The sequence below is a fragment of the Kryptolebias marmoratus genome, linkage group LG8, assembly GCF_001649575.2.
Source record: "Kryptolebias marmoratus isolate JLee-2015 linkage group LG8, ASM164957v2, whole genome shotgun sequence".
In the NCBI taxonomy this organism is placed as follows: domain Eukaryota; kingdom Metazoa; phylum Chordata; class Actinopteri; order Cyprinodontiformes; family Rivulidae; genus Kryptolebias; species Kryptolebias marmoratus.
Window position 1 is genome coordinate 20,483,982 of NC_051437.1, and position 15,525 is coordinate 20,499,506.

General features: G+C 40.0%; 3 protein-coding genes across 7 annotated transcripts; 2 read left to right on the forward strand and 1 right to left on the reverse strand.

Moving 5' to 3' along the window:
• The first annotated feature begins 1,472 nt into the window (after nucleotides 1-1,472).
• On the forward strand, nucleotides 1,473-8,291 carry ttll9 (tubulin tyrosine ligase-like family, member 9). Of its 4 annotated transcripts, none has more exons than XM_037976979.1 (14): nucleotides 1,473-1,658; nucleotides 4,528-4,570; nucleotides 4,641-4,733; nucleotides 4,848-4,959; nucleotides 5,061-5,246; nucleotides 5,349-5,417; nucleotides 5,524-5,605; nucleotides 5,719-5,759; nucleotides 5,853-5,940; nucleotides 6,136-6,194; nucleotides 6,310-6,506; nucleotides 6,831-6,944; nucleotides 7,104-7,228; nucleotides 7,421-8,291. In XM_037976979.1, the coding sequence occupies exons 2-14, from the start codon at nucleotides 4,557-4,559 to the stop codon at nucleotides 7,489-7,491; spliced, it is 1,251 nt and encodes a 416-aa protein (XP_037832907.1). In that variant the 5' UTR covers nucleotides 1,473-1,658; nucleotides 4,528-4,556; the 3' UTR covers nucleotides 7,492-8,291. The 4 variants fall into 4 exon arrangements, with proteins under 4 accessions (XP_037832907.1, XP_017273093.1, XP_024861991.1 ...); XM_017417604.3 differs by lacking the exon at nucleotides 1,473-1,658 and adding an exon at nucleotides 3,793-3,948; XM_025006223.2 differs by lacking the exon at nucleotides 1,473-1,658 and adding an exon at nucleotides 3,796-3,921.
• On the reverse strand, nucleotides 7,783-13,085 carry fam217b (family with sequence similarity 217 member B). Its single transcript, XM_025006289.2, has 6 exons — nucleotides 12,949-13,085; nucleotides 12,597-12,726; nucleotides 12,062-12,432; nucleotides 11,873-11,972; nucleotides 10,510-10,574; nucleotides 7,783-10,398 (listed from the first exon to the last, which is right to left on the reverse strand). Exons 3-6 carry the CDS (start codon nucleotides 12,271-12,273, stop codon nucleotides 8,934-8,936), a joined length of 1,842 nt encoding a protein of 613 aa, XP_024862057.2. The 5' UTR covers nucleotides 12,274-12,432; nucleotides 12,597-12,726; nucleotides 12,949-13,085; the 3' UTR covers nucleotides 7,783-8,933.
• Nucleotides 12,959-15,201, forward strand: ppp1r3da (protein phosphatase 1, regulatory subunit 3Da). Of its 2 annotated transcripts, none has more exons than XM_017417635.3 (2): nucleotides 12,959-13,097; nucleotides 13,368-15,201. In XM_017417635.3, exon 2 carries the CDS (start codon nucleotides 13,388-13,390, stop codon nucleotides 14,309-14,311), a length of 924 nt encoding a protein of 307 aa, XP_017273124.1. In that variant the 5' UTR covers nucleotides 12,959-13,097; nucleotides 13,368-13,387; the 3' UTR covers nucleotides 14,312-15,201. The 2 variants fall into 2 exon arrangements, with proteins under 2 accessions (XP_017273124.1, XP_017273126.1); XM_017417637.3 differs by having other exon boundaries at nucleotides 12,964-13,102.
• The last annotated feature ends 324 nt before the right edge of the window (nucleotides 15,202-15,525 follow it).

The following is a 15,525-nucleotide window of genomic DNA, read 5'->3' on the forward strand; positions in this document are numbered from 1 at the left end:
GGAGACATTAGGGAATGTAATACCTTTCAGAATTTTCCCAGCTACCGTTATGACCATTTTTTCTGGGCTTCTTCTTATGTTTTATTACAAAACATATTTGTGTGCAGAGCCTGGGGATTTGCACACTCATTACCCCCGGAGTGTTGCGTTGCTGCGGAGGCACGGAGCAGAAAAGCAATAAACAGGTGGCCTAACATATTAGAGGCTGCAGATGTGTAAGCCTGCTGAAATGAATCTGACGGAGTGGTGTCACGTGGAGGGTGGCACCATGCTGCAGTGATTAGTTGCTTCAGACTGTCTGTGTTCAAACCTGGTTCAGCTTGCTGATTAATTCCCCAGCTAACCTGACAATCAAAACACATGCATGTCACATGAACTCATCGCCCAAAAGTACTTTCTGAGCACTTTGCTTTACCCCTTCTTTTCTTTCCTCTTTTGAATCAAAGAATTAAAATATTAAAGGCCTATAATTACTTGAAAGAATGCATATTGCCCACCGTCTTTAATGCCAAAATTTTAAATTAAAATTATCTTATGGTTAGAATTATACTGTAGTTGTATTGGTCGGACCTTGAAAATAATAAGTTATACAACATGTTCTCATACAATACTGTGACATGTCACACTCAGAGTATGTATTGTGAATGACTCTCAGCTACTTCCACATCAAATTTGAGCTCAATATCTGTAAAAACCGACTGACCGATGGATATTTTTGTGTTTTCTAAAGTCAGTTTGCTGTGGTGGCCATCTTGATGTAGGTTGGCTCCAAAAGTTAATTACTTGTAGAGATACAGCCAATAATTATTTTCTGAAAGTTTCATTAGAATCGGTCAAGTGGTGCATGAGATATTTTGCAAACAGACAGAGTTGACTCTAAATAGTTTATAGCAAAATTCACAACAAAGATTATAGAATCTGTTAGTGCTCTGAATGCGTGTTGGGGATGAGGCTCATATCTTACCACATCAAAATTTAGGCCATAATCTTTAAAACTGACTGAGTTATAGCTATTTATGTTTGGGGTTTTTTAAGGATATTTTGCTACCAGACAGTACATGCACACATACACATGATCTGATAAATAAATGAAGGGGGAGATTTATGCAGTACATGAGTAGAAATAAAGTCAACATCTTCAGACTAAAGTCAAACAGAGGTGTATAAAATAAACTTAAATGTTGAAAATAACTTTTTAAATGTAGACAAAACAGATTAAATTGATTTTGTTTCCTCGAAAAAACAAAACAAAAAACCACCCAAGCTGCAGGTTGGAAAGAGACAACCCCACTTTGGGTTGATGCTCAACAACAACTTTCACTCCCAGATTCTGGTGATAATAAAATTGTTGTTGTTGTTGTTGTTGTTGTTGTTTTCATGTTGCGTAAGAATGAGCGGTTAGCCTAAATGATAACACATACGTGCAGCTACTGCGTGAGGCAGCAGTTTTCAGGGGGGATGCCAGACTTCCACGGAATCCCATGCAGGGAGTATGCCTGAACATAAATGACTGCTGAAAGCTTGACCTTTAAAAGACACCTGCAGTTTATTGGGTTGTTAAGATTTAAAAACAAAGATTTGAAAATATCTGAAGGAAAAATATGTCTCAGTAACAGCAAATAATTTGAAAACTGGATCAGCACCGTTGCTCCAACCAGGTAAATGGAAACCCGACTATGTTTGAATACACTTGAATACTGTATATGTGTGTTTGTGTGCCTGTCTGTTAGCAAAATATTTCAAGAACCACTGAATGGAATTTATTAAAACTTTCAGAGAGTAATTTTTGGATGTACATCTACAACTGATTAACTTTTGGAGTTTATCCAATTGACGATGATCACAGTGGCCAGCTGAACTTAGAAACCACAAAAATGGCTACAACTTGGTGTGGTAGTAGCTAAATTGTTCACAACACAAACTCTGAGCTACAATGCATGTGATGTTTTCTTTTTTCTTTTAAGGTTTGACCTAAATGGCTACAATTCAATCAATTCCAAACATAAGAGGATCTTAGTCTAAAACTCCATGAACAAATTTGAAATTGAATGAATAAATACTTCTGGTTTCCTATCAGCTGTTAGGACCAAGACTTGTAGTCATCTGTTGTGTGGTTTCAAATAAATCAGCATTTCTGTTTTAATTTATCTTGTTGTCAATCAACAAAAGGTCAATTCTGGTCAACCCTTTATCATCCTTGCTGTAAAAAAAAATCCTTTATGACAAGTGACAGAAGCTCTGCTATTCAAGCCGCACATAAAATTTAAAAACTGCTGTCATTTCCATAAAATAATTTAAAAAAAAGTAAGTAATTTAATTTATTTACATGTTTGCACAAGTGCATTTTATGTAGTCCTGTGTGGTTAGTGTGCTTTGTGCATTTTGTTGTTGCACGTGCTGCTCATGGAGCAATGTTGTTGTGTTTCACTGTGTACTGTGCACTCTGGATACGGTTGAAATTACAATAAATTCACCTGAACTTGAATTGTTTGCTTCTCTCTGCACTAGTAAGGTTTCAGAACATGGTTTTGTCTTGGAGCCCTTTTGCATCCTGCCAATGCAATTACAGACAATGTGGTAGCTGGCCACACACGTATTGAAATTCCACTCTCAGTCATCTTAATTATGTTTTTTTATTATTGTTTATGTGAGTGTCTTAATGCAGTTGTTTATGTCTGAGACTGCGAAAGGAAGAAAGAGAATAATGTGCCAATTTATTTAGCTTCCCACAAGAATCTGAGGTATATAAGCTCTTACATTATTTAAAACAAAAAGTTAAAAACCATAACTGTCAATGCCTGATAAACTGGGAAGGAACTGAGCTTCAGAGGCAGAATAAATGGTACACTTAAACCTACCATAGTACCATCAAACAAAAAAATAAAAAGCCTAAAGGATCAACATTTCATTTACCTGAAAGTGTTTCTTTGAGGAAGTTATACAGACTGAAAATAGACAGAATTTGGTCACAAACAGACTAGTGATGAGTGAATATGGACGGAGTGTTTTATCAATGAGCTGTACAACCTATTAATCCGTCAACAACAAAAGATCAAGTTTAAACCCGTTTTTCTTTCCAAACCAGACTCTTTGTTTTTATAACATCCTTCTCACAAAAAACTTCTCTATTTAATCATTTGTCCTTAGGGCTTCTTTGTCATCAGTGGTTGCAACATTATACTGTACACAAGGTCTGCTTGAGTGCATTATTTTGCTTATATATATAGGGTTAGGGTTAGGGTTAGGGTTAGCTACTGTATAGCTACTGTATATGATTATGGGGATAATTATATGTTATTTAGATAAATCTTACATTATTTGACATTTGACGTGATTTCAGTGAGAAGTGAGTTACTAATATTTCAAAATTTACTGCATTTTGTTTTTAAATATAAGACAAGATGACACAGTAATATGCAGCTTTTGCGCCCTCTTGTGGTACTTTGGCAGTACTGTAGATGAATTATCATAGAAAGACAAATCTCCCGGTTTACACATTAATATTTGCACAATTTTTACAATACATACATATTTTATCCATATGAAGTCCATGTTAGTATTGTTTCTGTGTAGCGTCCGTTCTTTTAAATTATTCAGTTTTGTTATCACTTTAGCAATTTCGTTCAATTAAGTCTGAAAGCGTCATTAATTACAGTCAACTATATGAACAAGGTACTTTTTTTTTAAGAAAAAAGAACGGTTCCAGGCTTTATATTATTCAAGATAATAAAATATAAATGGATGCTACGGAAAACGCCTTGGGACAATCTTCCCTTTCAAGGTTACCATGACAACAGCTGTTGAGAAACTTGTAGTCGTACTTGCTAAGACCACTCACGGCTAACTTGACTTTGCCAGCTGTTTGCAGCTTTAAATATAATTCAATTTAAGGCGACTTTCTTAACTTTTTACTGTTTCGTGGTGAGTGCATTCACGACAAAATACAAGGTAACAAAAAGCAAGAGCGCGTGTTGTTGTTTTTATGTTTTACAGAGTGACGATCGACGATAAAATGGCTTCCAGGGAAGCTCTGCTCTATATTACCAAAAGGTTAAACGTCAGTAAAATAATAAGCCTTTCTTTTTAACGAGAAGCTAAAACCATTTTCTGGTTTGAAGAATTGAAAATAATAAATAGTTGGGCGTGCATTTGTTTTATTAATGTTTTTTTTTTATATAACTTTATTTACAAAATGTACTTAGACATTCATAGTTAACAATTACTGGGCAAGAGGACTTGTTTGTTCAGGTAATAGAAGTAAAAGCTTATCTTAAAAACAGGACGTCACTGGTTAATTTTGTTCATATGAATGCCATTTTATCTAACAAATAAGTTTAGTTTTTTCTCCATTATTTGAGTCAGTGTTTTGTCAGAACTATGTATAGCAGATGAGTAGTTCAATTGTTCATTTCTCCTACTCTATATACATAAACTATTGAGAGGTTTGATTTCAAAAGTGCTATATTTAGGAAGTTTTATCATAGTGCTTAGTTATTAAATTCTAACTTGGTTTTATAATCTTTACAGACTTCTGGATAAAAACGGCTCATGGGACAATGGCAAAAGTCAGGTAATTGTTTAATTTGTGACTCAACAAACGGGCTATTGGCAGCAGTGACTGTGTTGCTGTGTCTCCTCAGGGACGGAAGAAGTTGCATACGTTACAAATGCGGCTTAATCAACACCATCCAGGATGTCCTTCGCCAAAGACCCAACTGGGTTGAAGTCAAAGAGTGAGTTGAAGATGTAGAAAAAGCTTCACCAGTAAGGTGGTGTGTGTTTGTCGTCATCCTGGTAACATTGTTGTGTTTTAGGGCTCTTTTGACATCATCTTCTCTTATTCACAGTGATGAGGAGTGGGACTTTAACTGGTGTGACGTGGGCTGGCTCAGGGAGAATTTTGATCACACATACATGGAGGAACATGTCAGGATAAACCACTTTCGCAACCATTATGAAGTGAGGCAGAGACTTGTTGTGACTATAAGCTTAAGACTTTAACAGCAGTAAATACACATATATATGGCACTATTTTTTGGCACTATTTTTTTCTTAAACAGCTGACACGCAAAAATCTCATGGTGAAAAACCTTAAAAGGTACCAGAAAAATCTTGAAAGGGATTTTGGCCGCACGGAGGCCGCTAGGTGTGATTTTTTCCCCTCCACCTTCGCGTTGCCCAGCGAGTATCATCTCTTTGTAGAGGAGTTCAACAGAAGCCCTGGCAGCACCTGGATCATGAAGCCGGTGAGCTAAAGCAGACCACAAATGTAAATCTGTTACTCTTTCTCTGGGTAACAGAGCCATACTGCCCTGAGATCATTAAAGGTAACTGGTGTGTTTATTTAGGTAGGTAAATCTCAAGGCAAGGGGATTTTCCTGTTCAGAAAACTGAAACAAATCATGGACTGGAAGAAGGTAGCAGAATTATTCTACCAATGAACTGGGTGCAAATTAAGGAGATGAAAACATGAATTATAGATGCACACCTACTTACTCTAATGATAATGATGTGCTTATACAGGACAGTTCCCGCTCAGAAGAACAGAAGGACGTGGAAAATTATGTAGCACAGCGCTATATAGAGAACCCTTACCTAATTAATGGTAATGAACTAAAATAATAACAGGAATAAATATGTTTTTATTCAAAATACCATAAAAGGAGGTATCAGATGTGGTCAAAAATCCTAACTTGTTGTGCTTTGTGTCCCCCACAGGCAGAAAATTTGATCTGAGAGTTTATGTCCTTGTCACATCAGTACGTAGCCTTGAATTTTATCGAGTTTTATAGAAAGTGTAATTTTACTTTATGCTGAAACAAGAGCATATGCACATGCTTTTGGTTTTTCAGTATGTTCCCCTAAAAGTCTGGCTGTATCGCGATGGCTTTGCCCGGTTCTCAAGCACTCGCTTCTCCCTGACCACCATCGATGACAAGTGTATCCTTTTTTTCTTTTTTTGTGTGTGACAAAGTTTTTTCTTCTCTAATATTTGAGTATTGAGCATAGATTAGGTCTGCAAATTCAGTACAGGATTAGCTAATCAAGTCTAGCCTTAAATAGCTTGGAATAAACCCCGTTTGTAGGTAGGTTGTTCATTAGAACTTCTAAATTCTCCTTAGTGTCACTTTCCAGACATGCACCTCACCAACGTGTCGGTTCAAAAAACAGCACCTGACTATAATCCGGAAAAGGTTTGTATCCTAAACACAGTATATTTGTTAGTTTACGTTTTCATAACTTGTGTTATGCTGCTGTTAGTGACGTGTGGATTATTGCTGTACTTTTGCATTTTTCTTTGCTAAATAGGGATGTAAATGGCAGATGCAACAGCTCCGAAGATACCTGACTGCAAAGCATGGCAGAGAGATGATTGAAACCCTCTTCAAAGAGATGGATAACATCTTTGTCCGAAGCCTACAGAGTGTCCAAAAGGTCATTATAAATGACAAACACTGCATTGAGCTTTATGGCTATGACATACTACTGGACCAGAACCTCAAACCGTAAGTGTCATCAAGTGTTTGTTTGTTTATTTTTACACATATTACCTTTGCAGCATGCGGTGTGAGGACTTCAACCAGCACAGAGCAGCGCAGTGCTCACTGTGAATATCTATTCACAAGCAAAGCAACAACTCTGCTAGGAAACTACTGATAAACTCACACGTATGCAATAATATTTCTGCGAATGATAGCACAAGGTTGACAAAGTGCTTTATGTAATTTCAAACTTGCATTGAAAGGTTTTTCTCGTTTTCTTGCGCTGGCCTTGTGCCGGCTCAAAAGGCTAATTAAAAGTTTTCTGACTGTCAACCTACCTCTTTGCAGGTGGTTAATTGAGGTGAACGCCTCCCCTTCACACACACACAGCAGTCAAGAAGATTACGACATGAAGTATAGACTGCTGGAGGATACTTTGAATGTTGTCGACATGGAAGGAAGGTACGGTACATGGCTGTTTTATTTGTTGTGTTATGAGATACTTGAACGTCGAGAACATCCTGTAAAGCAAAGACGTGCAACAATATTATCAGAGCACTAGATAAAGGCTGTCCAAGGGACGATGAGCTCTCTGATGGATTGTTTTTTTTTTCTCATTAGGCTCACTGGCAAGGAGAAAAGAGTGGGAGGCTATGATCTCATGTGGAACAATGGGCCTGTCTATAGAGAGGACGTCAACCTACAAACATTTGGCAGCTTGTGTTTCACTGCCAACACACACTTAGGTAACTTCACTGTGCAGTTAATGCAAAGTTAATGAGGCTAAAAGATATCTCATTTTTAGGACTGAAAAAAAAAAATCCAAGCATTGCATTCAGGCAAACATCTTCAATGATGGCAATTTATCATGTGGCTGTGTAGAATGGTTTGAATCATTATATTATTAACTTCTGAAAATATGCTTTTTTTTTTTGCAGGCTGTGTGAATGACAGGGAGAAGCAGCTCTGCCAGCTTCTGAAACCATTCCCACCTCAGAGGAAGCTGTAATTACATCCAGAAACAAAATGAATCCTATAAAAGTTTCATACAAAATCAGTTCTTAGATGATTTGATGTTTCTGAATGGGCTTGTGATAAATAAATGTGCACACTCCCAGTAGCGAGGATTTTACTAAAGGATGACAAAGACCACTCTCCCTTGTGTGAAAAACATTTATTTCTATGCCTTACAAATGCTTGCATTCAACAGTGAGAAAATACCACCATCTTTCAGCGTGCATGATGATGTTCTGTACGCGTTTACAATAATTTTGCCCCTGCTCCATCCTGGCTTCTTACCTATGGCTTAGATTTTTTTTTTTTTTTTTTTACATGGATGTTGAGTAAATAGGTGCAGCCAGAATACATCACATTTACAACATTTTGTTCTTACGATTTAAATGTGCATGATAAATCAAACAAACATAAACCACTAATTTAAACAGTCCTACAGTCACATATACGGTGGAATGATGATGCTTATAACGTCGCCATGTTCCAGCTCTGATGGGTTGAAACACTCATGAAATGACTGCATGGGAGACAAAGTTACATTCAGCTCTTTTTACTAAATAGTTCTCTTTATGTGCATGACGATGTAAACATAAAGACGGCAAAGACAAATACAAGTAAACAACAGCACTTCTCATAAATATAACTATGGTATATAAAACCTGGAAAAATATCCATTTACAATCGTAGCAAACAATCCACCATCTTCAACGACAGGACGAGCTCAGCTCTATGCAAAATACAGCATATTATCAGAGACTACAGTTCAAGCTGTTCAAAAGTGAAAAGCCCTTGTAGCCAAAAATGTAAAAACATAGCACAATATGTCTCAAACGATTCACGCTACACCGCAGTGCCTCTCTTTCAGCTAAAGATGCCTAAACTTAACACATTTGAAAACATGAGGCACAAAAGAATAAAAAAAGCAATATAAATAAAGTACTACCAATGAAAATAAATACATTCAAAACATCAAATGTTGCTGGAATATTTGATGACCAAAGTGCAATGACCAGTGTTGAACATCACTATGAAGTACTTATGCTCAAAGCTTTCCAGTTGTATATTTATTTATTCCATCTTTTGTTTTAATATTTGCAGAATAATAAGAGATTACTGAGCAAGTGCAATACGATTCCATTTACATAAAGACTGTTTTAATAACCCTAGTTGAGTTTATGGTCTTAAGTCTGCCCAGCGTTATGCATATAACTGTACATTTCGACTAAAATGGATCACTTTTGGTCTATATCTACTATAGCTGCTCAGTCGCTGCTGGTGCCAAACATACGGTGGCTGCACACCTCTGACTCATTTATTCTGCCGTAGAACAGTTAGAGCATGTTAGTATTCAACGGATTACACAAAAAGCAAGCATAGGTTTAGGATCCTTTGCCAAGTAACCACTAACTAAAGCACTATACTTCAGGTCTATATGGGTTACTTTGCAACAAAGTGCACATTTTTTGTTTTGCTGTTTTGCTTAAGGACACTATGGCTGCTAGGCGGAGCTTTGCAGTGAGTTGCTGGGTCTTTAGCAGCTCTCTTCATGGCAGTTTTAGAGGCCTGACCTCCTGCCTCATTTCTCTGACAGTCCTTCTCATCTCTCTTGGAGGTGACAATCTCTTTCTTGATCCCGGCGAATCCCCGTTTCTCCACACTCGGCGTTTTAATTCCACCAGACTCCTTTTTAACATCGGTCTCAGAGTGAGCTCTGATGCGGCTTTTCCTCACTTGGCCTCTGCCGTTTTGGTTGGTGCCCATTTCTTGGGATTGCCTGCGGGCATTGCCTGCAGCCTGCATGTGCCTGAGATGACTCCTCCCAGCTGAAGGGCTGACCGGTGTTTGGGCCCCTCCTCCTCCTCCTCCTCCTCCTCCTCCTCCTCCTCCTCCGCCTCCTCCTCCCGGGCTCCTACCTTCTGTGGAGTTCGCTCTGGTCTCGCTGCTGCTTCTCTTTGCTTCTGCGCCCGGTTGCCCTTTGCGCTCCAGTAGCGGGCTGAGACGCGAGTGGCGCTGGTAGGCGTAGGCAGAGCAGCTTCCGTTGCACAGTGGATAGCGAATGTGACAGTGTGGACAAACTGGAAAGCGGGAGAGCTGATGCTGGACTGAGGCCGGGGACGGCGGGTTGTTGATGGGTGTGAATGGGAATGCACGCGAGCTCTGCCGCAGCCCTTTGGGGGAGTTGAGTCGGGATGATGGGGCTGTGTGGGGCCTGGCCGTGCTCTGAGAGGGGAAGCCCTGCGGTCTTGTACGGCTCCCATGTGGACGGCTGATCTCTGCTTGCACCGTTTGGATCTGGAGCCACTCCAGCTGCAGCAACCTCTCCAGGTACTTCTCTAAGGGCCCCACTGGCTTGGGCCGTGGGGCACCACGACCCTCTGTGTGCAGAAACACAGCCAACTGTCTCAGGCTCCAGCTGTTGAAAGGAGGAGGCAGAAAGTCTGGGTAACTGTAGTTTGGTTTTCCAGTTTCATCTTCATCCCCCACTGTCCCATGGGGTCCTGGAAAGTCTGGGAGGAAGTCATTGGTGTTGATAATCTCTGCCCGGAGGTTGAGATGAGGAGGTGTGCATGGGGTACATGGTGAAGGCAGAACAGGCAGCCTCTCAGAGTCTGACAGGTCGCTGGCACTGTCAGTGTCTTCCTCCTTGAGGTTATAGTGCTGCTGTAGCGCCTCTGGGGTGGGGGCCGGGGAGCATGTCAAGGGCTGAACTGGCAAGTGCCGTAGCCCTGATATTGGCGAAAGAGGCAGAGACAGGGCTCGACGATTTTTCCCCATCCCTGGACGATTTTGAAAGAGCTCGCTGCTGCATTGGGAGGTCCGATGGCTTTCTCGTTTTTCCTCTTTTCTATGTGTAGATGAGTGTTTTCGAAGTTGAGGTCTCAAATCCCCTTCCTCTTCAGGACTGTAAAGTGACAGACAAATTTAGGGAAACGATTTTGGGGATTTAGGGATTTGAACTTGAAAGAAAGCATTCAGAACTAACACACAGACACACACACTTCTTGGCTCTTACCTAGACACTTTGCTCGTATTCCGTGCAGCGCTCGACCTTATCCTCCCACTTTTAGGCTGAGCACCCTGTAAAAAACTCAATCTGTCAGCAACACTTCATCTATTACTCCTGATTTACTATAAACTCACAGCCATTTGCATGCAAATGAGAGGTGCTACAGGTGCTCAAGCACCTGCCCCTTTGCACCTTGATGCCCCAAATGTTTTTCCTCCTCTGTTTTTACTTTTGGCCAAGTTCTGCTGTATCCTCGCTCTTTTTTTGGTGATGAATAAGCTAAATAAGCTGATCTGTCTGCAGTTCACAAGTTGATTCTTAAACACCTTTCCTTTCAGCTCACAAAAACAGAGCTCCAGTTTTAAATATTCTCTGAAAAGCCTCAGATTTCAAATCAGAGAAGTGAGAAGGGAAAAAAAGACAAATCCAAGTTAGGCATTAAACCACAGAAATAATGTCACACAAACAGTATTTGTTCAACAACTAGCCTACTCAGGCTCTGTTTATATTGCTCTGTTTGTAATACAAGTAACCTGTCAGCAGTTTAACTTGTCCCGGAGGGCTGTGTGTACTCAGCATGTGCGTCATTTGCCCTGTGAATTGTGTCACGAAGTTTAGGTTTTAGTCTTTTTTTTCCTCTGAGCAGTAGGTGCAGGAGAACTGGAGGAGGAGTATCTGTCTCCTGTCTCTGCAGCAGCAGAGTGTCACTGCTTCATAAAGGAAACAAATGGTTGTCAAAGATGAGGGAGCTTTTTTTGTTACACTGGACATACAGTATATGTTTATGAAAAGAGTTTACCAAGTCACAAACTTTGTATTTATCAGTGTAAGATAGCTCAACTTTATCCTTTCAGTCATTAAATTTTGGTTTCTTTATGGCAGCATCCTTTAAAGAATCTGCAGAGGAGAAAAAACAGGAAGAGCAGAGCAGAAAGACGAAATAAGACTCCTGAACATTTCCTGGACTTTTACCAACCCTTGGTATCCACTCATCTGCTCTGTGACCTAATTATGTATCTGCATTTTAGACATTTTATGAACCAAACAAACTTTTACATAGGCTACTACAAACATCTCACAGGTACACATGGATACATTCTGTTTTTGTAACGTAAATGATAAGTTTAGTACTGATTAGTTCTGATAGAGATGGAGCAGGGAGTGATCTGATGACAAGACTATTACATAATCATGATTGCATTTGTTTTAATTGCTGCAGTTCATGGTGTGAGTCATGTCATCTATAAACGTTTTTTAAGTGCATTGTATATCGCCATTTTAAAAGTTTGAGCACCTGCCCCTTTAAAGGTGTCTGCACATCTTTCATAAGTGCAGTTATGTCGCCTTAATTCATCAGTTAGTCACATACCCTATGCAGTGCTGTCACTGTGTCCTTATCCTGACCTGGTCCTGGGAGGCCATTTTTCATTGGGCTCACCACTTTCTTCGTCTTGTTACCTTTCTTTGAACTGGAGGAAACAGTCATTTGTCAGGGATGCGTGCACGACACAGTCAGTTTTGTGTCATTAATAAATAAAGGGACAAGAACAAGGCCTACCTGGTTACTGGCCCGCTGTTTTCAGTATTCTTAACTCGTATCTTCTCCTTGGAAACGACGCGCTTCAGAGTCGTGGATGCCGTGCGTTCCTGCATGATGGGTCCCATGATGATGTTGCACCACAGGAGGATGTAGTCTTTCAGTCCAGCGCAGCTTCTTTTCTTTTCTTTTTTTTTTTTACACAGACGGTAGCTAAAGAAGCCAACCGACATCTCGGATCAGACACTCGAGTCTAAGGATACAGCTAAAATAACCCATTTTCTCCAATGTGGTGCAAGGCATCGTGCGAGGATAAACCAGCGTCGTCTCCTCTCTGCTGCTGCTGCAGGTTCACCCCGTCCCACCACTATTTCGTCGTTCGACCCACGTCGCTGTTCAAACACAAATATATATATATATTTTTTAATTAACTGTCGACAACAGAGGCTCGTCTGTTTCGACTGTCATCCTATTCGCCATCACAAATGCAACACGGTAAAAGCGGCGCAGACGCTTTTGTTTGGCTCGCCTTCCCCTGTCAGATAGGTTTGTTTACCTGCTGCTGACTGGCTCGCCGCTGCTGTCGAAGTGAGCGGCGCAGGTGCATCATGGGAGTTGGAGTCCGAGCGGACCGCATCGGCATTTAAATAAACGCTCGACGCTTCTTCTCCGGAGCCTCCTTCTCGCTGTTACATGTCGGATTCACGTCGGACAAACGGTCGGCATCGTTTCCGGGAAAGGAGAAATCGAAACATATCGACATAAATGCAACTCTCACGCGTTAAATCACTCAATTACCCATGAGACGTCGGTGACGTGTTTGCGCGTATGTAGTTCCTGTTACTGCGCGCCTGTTAGCTGATCTCCATCAACTTCATGCTAGGTTTATATGGGCTCTTGGTACTTACAAATCAGGTTATCATGACTGAACGCAACCTTGTAAACTTCATGACGACAGAAACCACACAGCTCTGAAAAATGTGACTTTAAATGGAGGCTCCAGGTCTTGACTTCACCCTGCGTCCTACGTGCAACTAAAGCTTCCCGTCTCTGTATGGTGAGGTGATGTCAACATTTATTGTTATTGAGACTCATTTAAAAAGCTCAGCTGTTGTCAGTAGTGTTCAGGCAGACTGTGCGTTCAGGCACGTACTCCCACAGAGTACACGCCCACTATTTCTGTGCAATTTTTATAACAGCTTATCAAAGTTACACGATCCAGCCATGTTGTATACAAATTGTCACCTTTGTCCACAATGCTTTAGTTAGAGTGGATCGCCTTGCATCACAACTGTTTTGTTTTTTTGTTGTGTGTATTTTTTTATAGGTGAGCACAACCCTCAGAAAATGGATAGGGGGTGGTTTATTGGACATGACAAAATCCTCCCCTCCAAATCTGAACAGCCGATGCCCAGCTGCGGCAGTGTCTCAAGGCCCTGCATGACTATTAACTTGACTGAAATGCTTCAAGCTGACAAACCTAGTGCCATAAGGAAGCCTGTTCCAATTCGTCCACCAAGCCCCAGAGCCTCCCTGCCAAAAGAACAACAGTCCCACCGCTTTCTCTCCTGCGAGCCCACGCCTAAACCCATCATCCGGCAACGGTCATGCTCCCTGCCTTCTGCCACGGAGAAGAAAAAGAAGCGATGTAGAAGCGTTGGTGTTCGGTTTGTTGACTCCTTGGGACTGGACCTGGAAGATGTCAGGCTTTTTAAATCAGGCGAGGATCCATTTGTGCCGCACCATGTCACCTTTAAATTATTGATGGGTGCTGAAATAACAGATGGAAAGCACCTGGAGATTTCCTTGCCATACCTGAAGCCAGATTTTGCCAAACAACCTGGCGACCAGCCCGGATTCCAGCATCGGCTACATGAGCAGAAAGTGTGTCTTGAGAGAGTCTTGTGTTTTGAACTTGGGATTATCGGAATCACACAAGTCCTTAACTTGCACTTCGAGAAGGATGTCACAGTTCGTTATTCATTTACTGAGTGGAGAAGTTCTGCCGAGGCTAAGGCCACTTGGGTGTCCAGCATCACCAAAACCTGGGAAGGAGGAGAGGGTGAATTTAGCTGCGATACATTTCGTTTCCATCTGCCAGTCCCTCCGTTCCTGCGTCCTGGAGCATTTTTGGAGTTTGCCATTCGATACAAAACTAACGGAGCTGAATACTGGGACAACAATGATGGGAAAAATTACAAATTACTCTGTCAAAATTACAAACTCACTGTGCCTAAAGAATGTGAGGATAGCATGGTGCATTTCATTTAATATACAGACTAAACATAGAAGAAATCTATTTTGGGCACCTTATGACTGTTAGTTAAATAAAAACTACAAGGCATTGTGTTCATTTCATTAGTAGTGGCAGCAAAAGAAAGTTAGATTGGAGTTAAACTCTTGCAAACACAGAATAAAAGCAGTGAACACTAATGCACATGTGGTTTTAAAAATTGCACTGGATTATAAAACTTTATAGAATAAATTAAAAATGCAAAACACTTTATGGTGACAGCAACAGATGGAGGTATTTTCCACAGATCATTTTATTATGTTTTTTCTGTGAAACAGAATAAAAAGGACTATAATTTACTGTTGGCTTGCAACTGAATATCCAACAAAGCAAATAATGTAAAACAATGCAGAAATTTGTTTTGCTGTGCCATCTTATTTCTGTATTTAAAATATATTTTTGATGTAGATATTATCAGAGCACTTCACAAAAAAAACAACCCATTTTTTACTGCCTTTTTTCACAAATCAATGTATTGTTTATCTGTGTAATGACAAATTATGATCAAATTATTTGAGCCATAATTTGTATTTCTTATTAAAAAATAAAGTCTCATTTTATGATCACTGTTGATGGGCTCTCTTCTGCTGGACATTGTACACAAAAAACTGCTTCCTTTTAAATGGAAAATCACTACATAGCACTAAATTGAAGCTAATGCAAACATTTGGTTTTCAATGTCTGCATTTATTTTCATTTATTTTGTTTACAGTATTTGATTTGATTAATTTGTGGCCTGGAAGATTTTGTCAAAGCTACAAAAATCTGATCGTGTCTGTCTAGTGTAACACTTTCTGCCTAACATTTATCATAATTTTCATTATTTATAAGTATTACAGTAAATCCTGCATTAAAAAGTTGGTGACTACTACGATAAATCATCTTTGTAACAACATTTACAACCACAGACTGTCAATAGCTTACACATATTGGCTAATTTTTACCGTTTCCGGTCACTGAGTCTGAGGGGTCACAAAATTTGATGCAACACCACCAAACATCTGTCACGAGCCTGCGCGTTCAACGTATACTTCGCGCGTTTGCGGTGGGCGGTTTGAAAGGAGTGGAAAAAAACCGTCGGGAAAGATAACATACATCTCACTTTTTAATTCGAAATTTTACAACGCAGTAAGTAATTATACATAAAAATAAAAAAACAATACATATTTTTCCATAATAATTGCAGTCGTTG

What these genes read in the sequence shown, in the direction of transcription:
- fam217b (XM_025006289.2), bottom strand. Translation starts at nt 12,273, where the DNA reads ATGTCGGTTGGCTTCTTTAGCTACCGTCTGTGTAAAAAAAAAAAAGAA. An exon ending in CAGTGACAGCACTGCATAGG is followed by an intron (nt 10,575 to 11,872) that starts GTATGTGACTAA and finishes AGTTTTTTACAG; the next exon opens with GGTGCTCAGCCTAAAAGTGG. An exon ending in AATACGAGCAAAGTGTCTAG is followed by an intron (nt 10,399 to 10,509) that starts GTAAGAGCCAAG and finishes GTCACTTTACAG; the next exon opens with TCCTGAAGAGGAAGGGGATT.
- ppp1r3da (XM_017417635.3), top strand. Translation starts at nt 13,388, where the DNA reads ATGGATAGGGGGTGGTTTATTGGACATGACAAAATCCTCCCCTCCAAA.
- ttll9 (XM_037976979.1), top strand. An exon ending in AACTGGGTTGAAGTCAAAGA is followed by an intron (nt 4,734 to 4,847) that starts GTGAGTTGAAGA and finishes TCTTATTCACAG; the next exon opens with TGATGAGGAGTGGGACTTTA. An exon ending in TTTATGTCCTTGTCACATCA is followed by an intron (nt 5,760 to 5,852) that starts GTACGTAGCCTT and finishes TTGGTTTTTCAG; the next exon opens with TATGTTCCCCTAAAAGTCTG.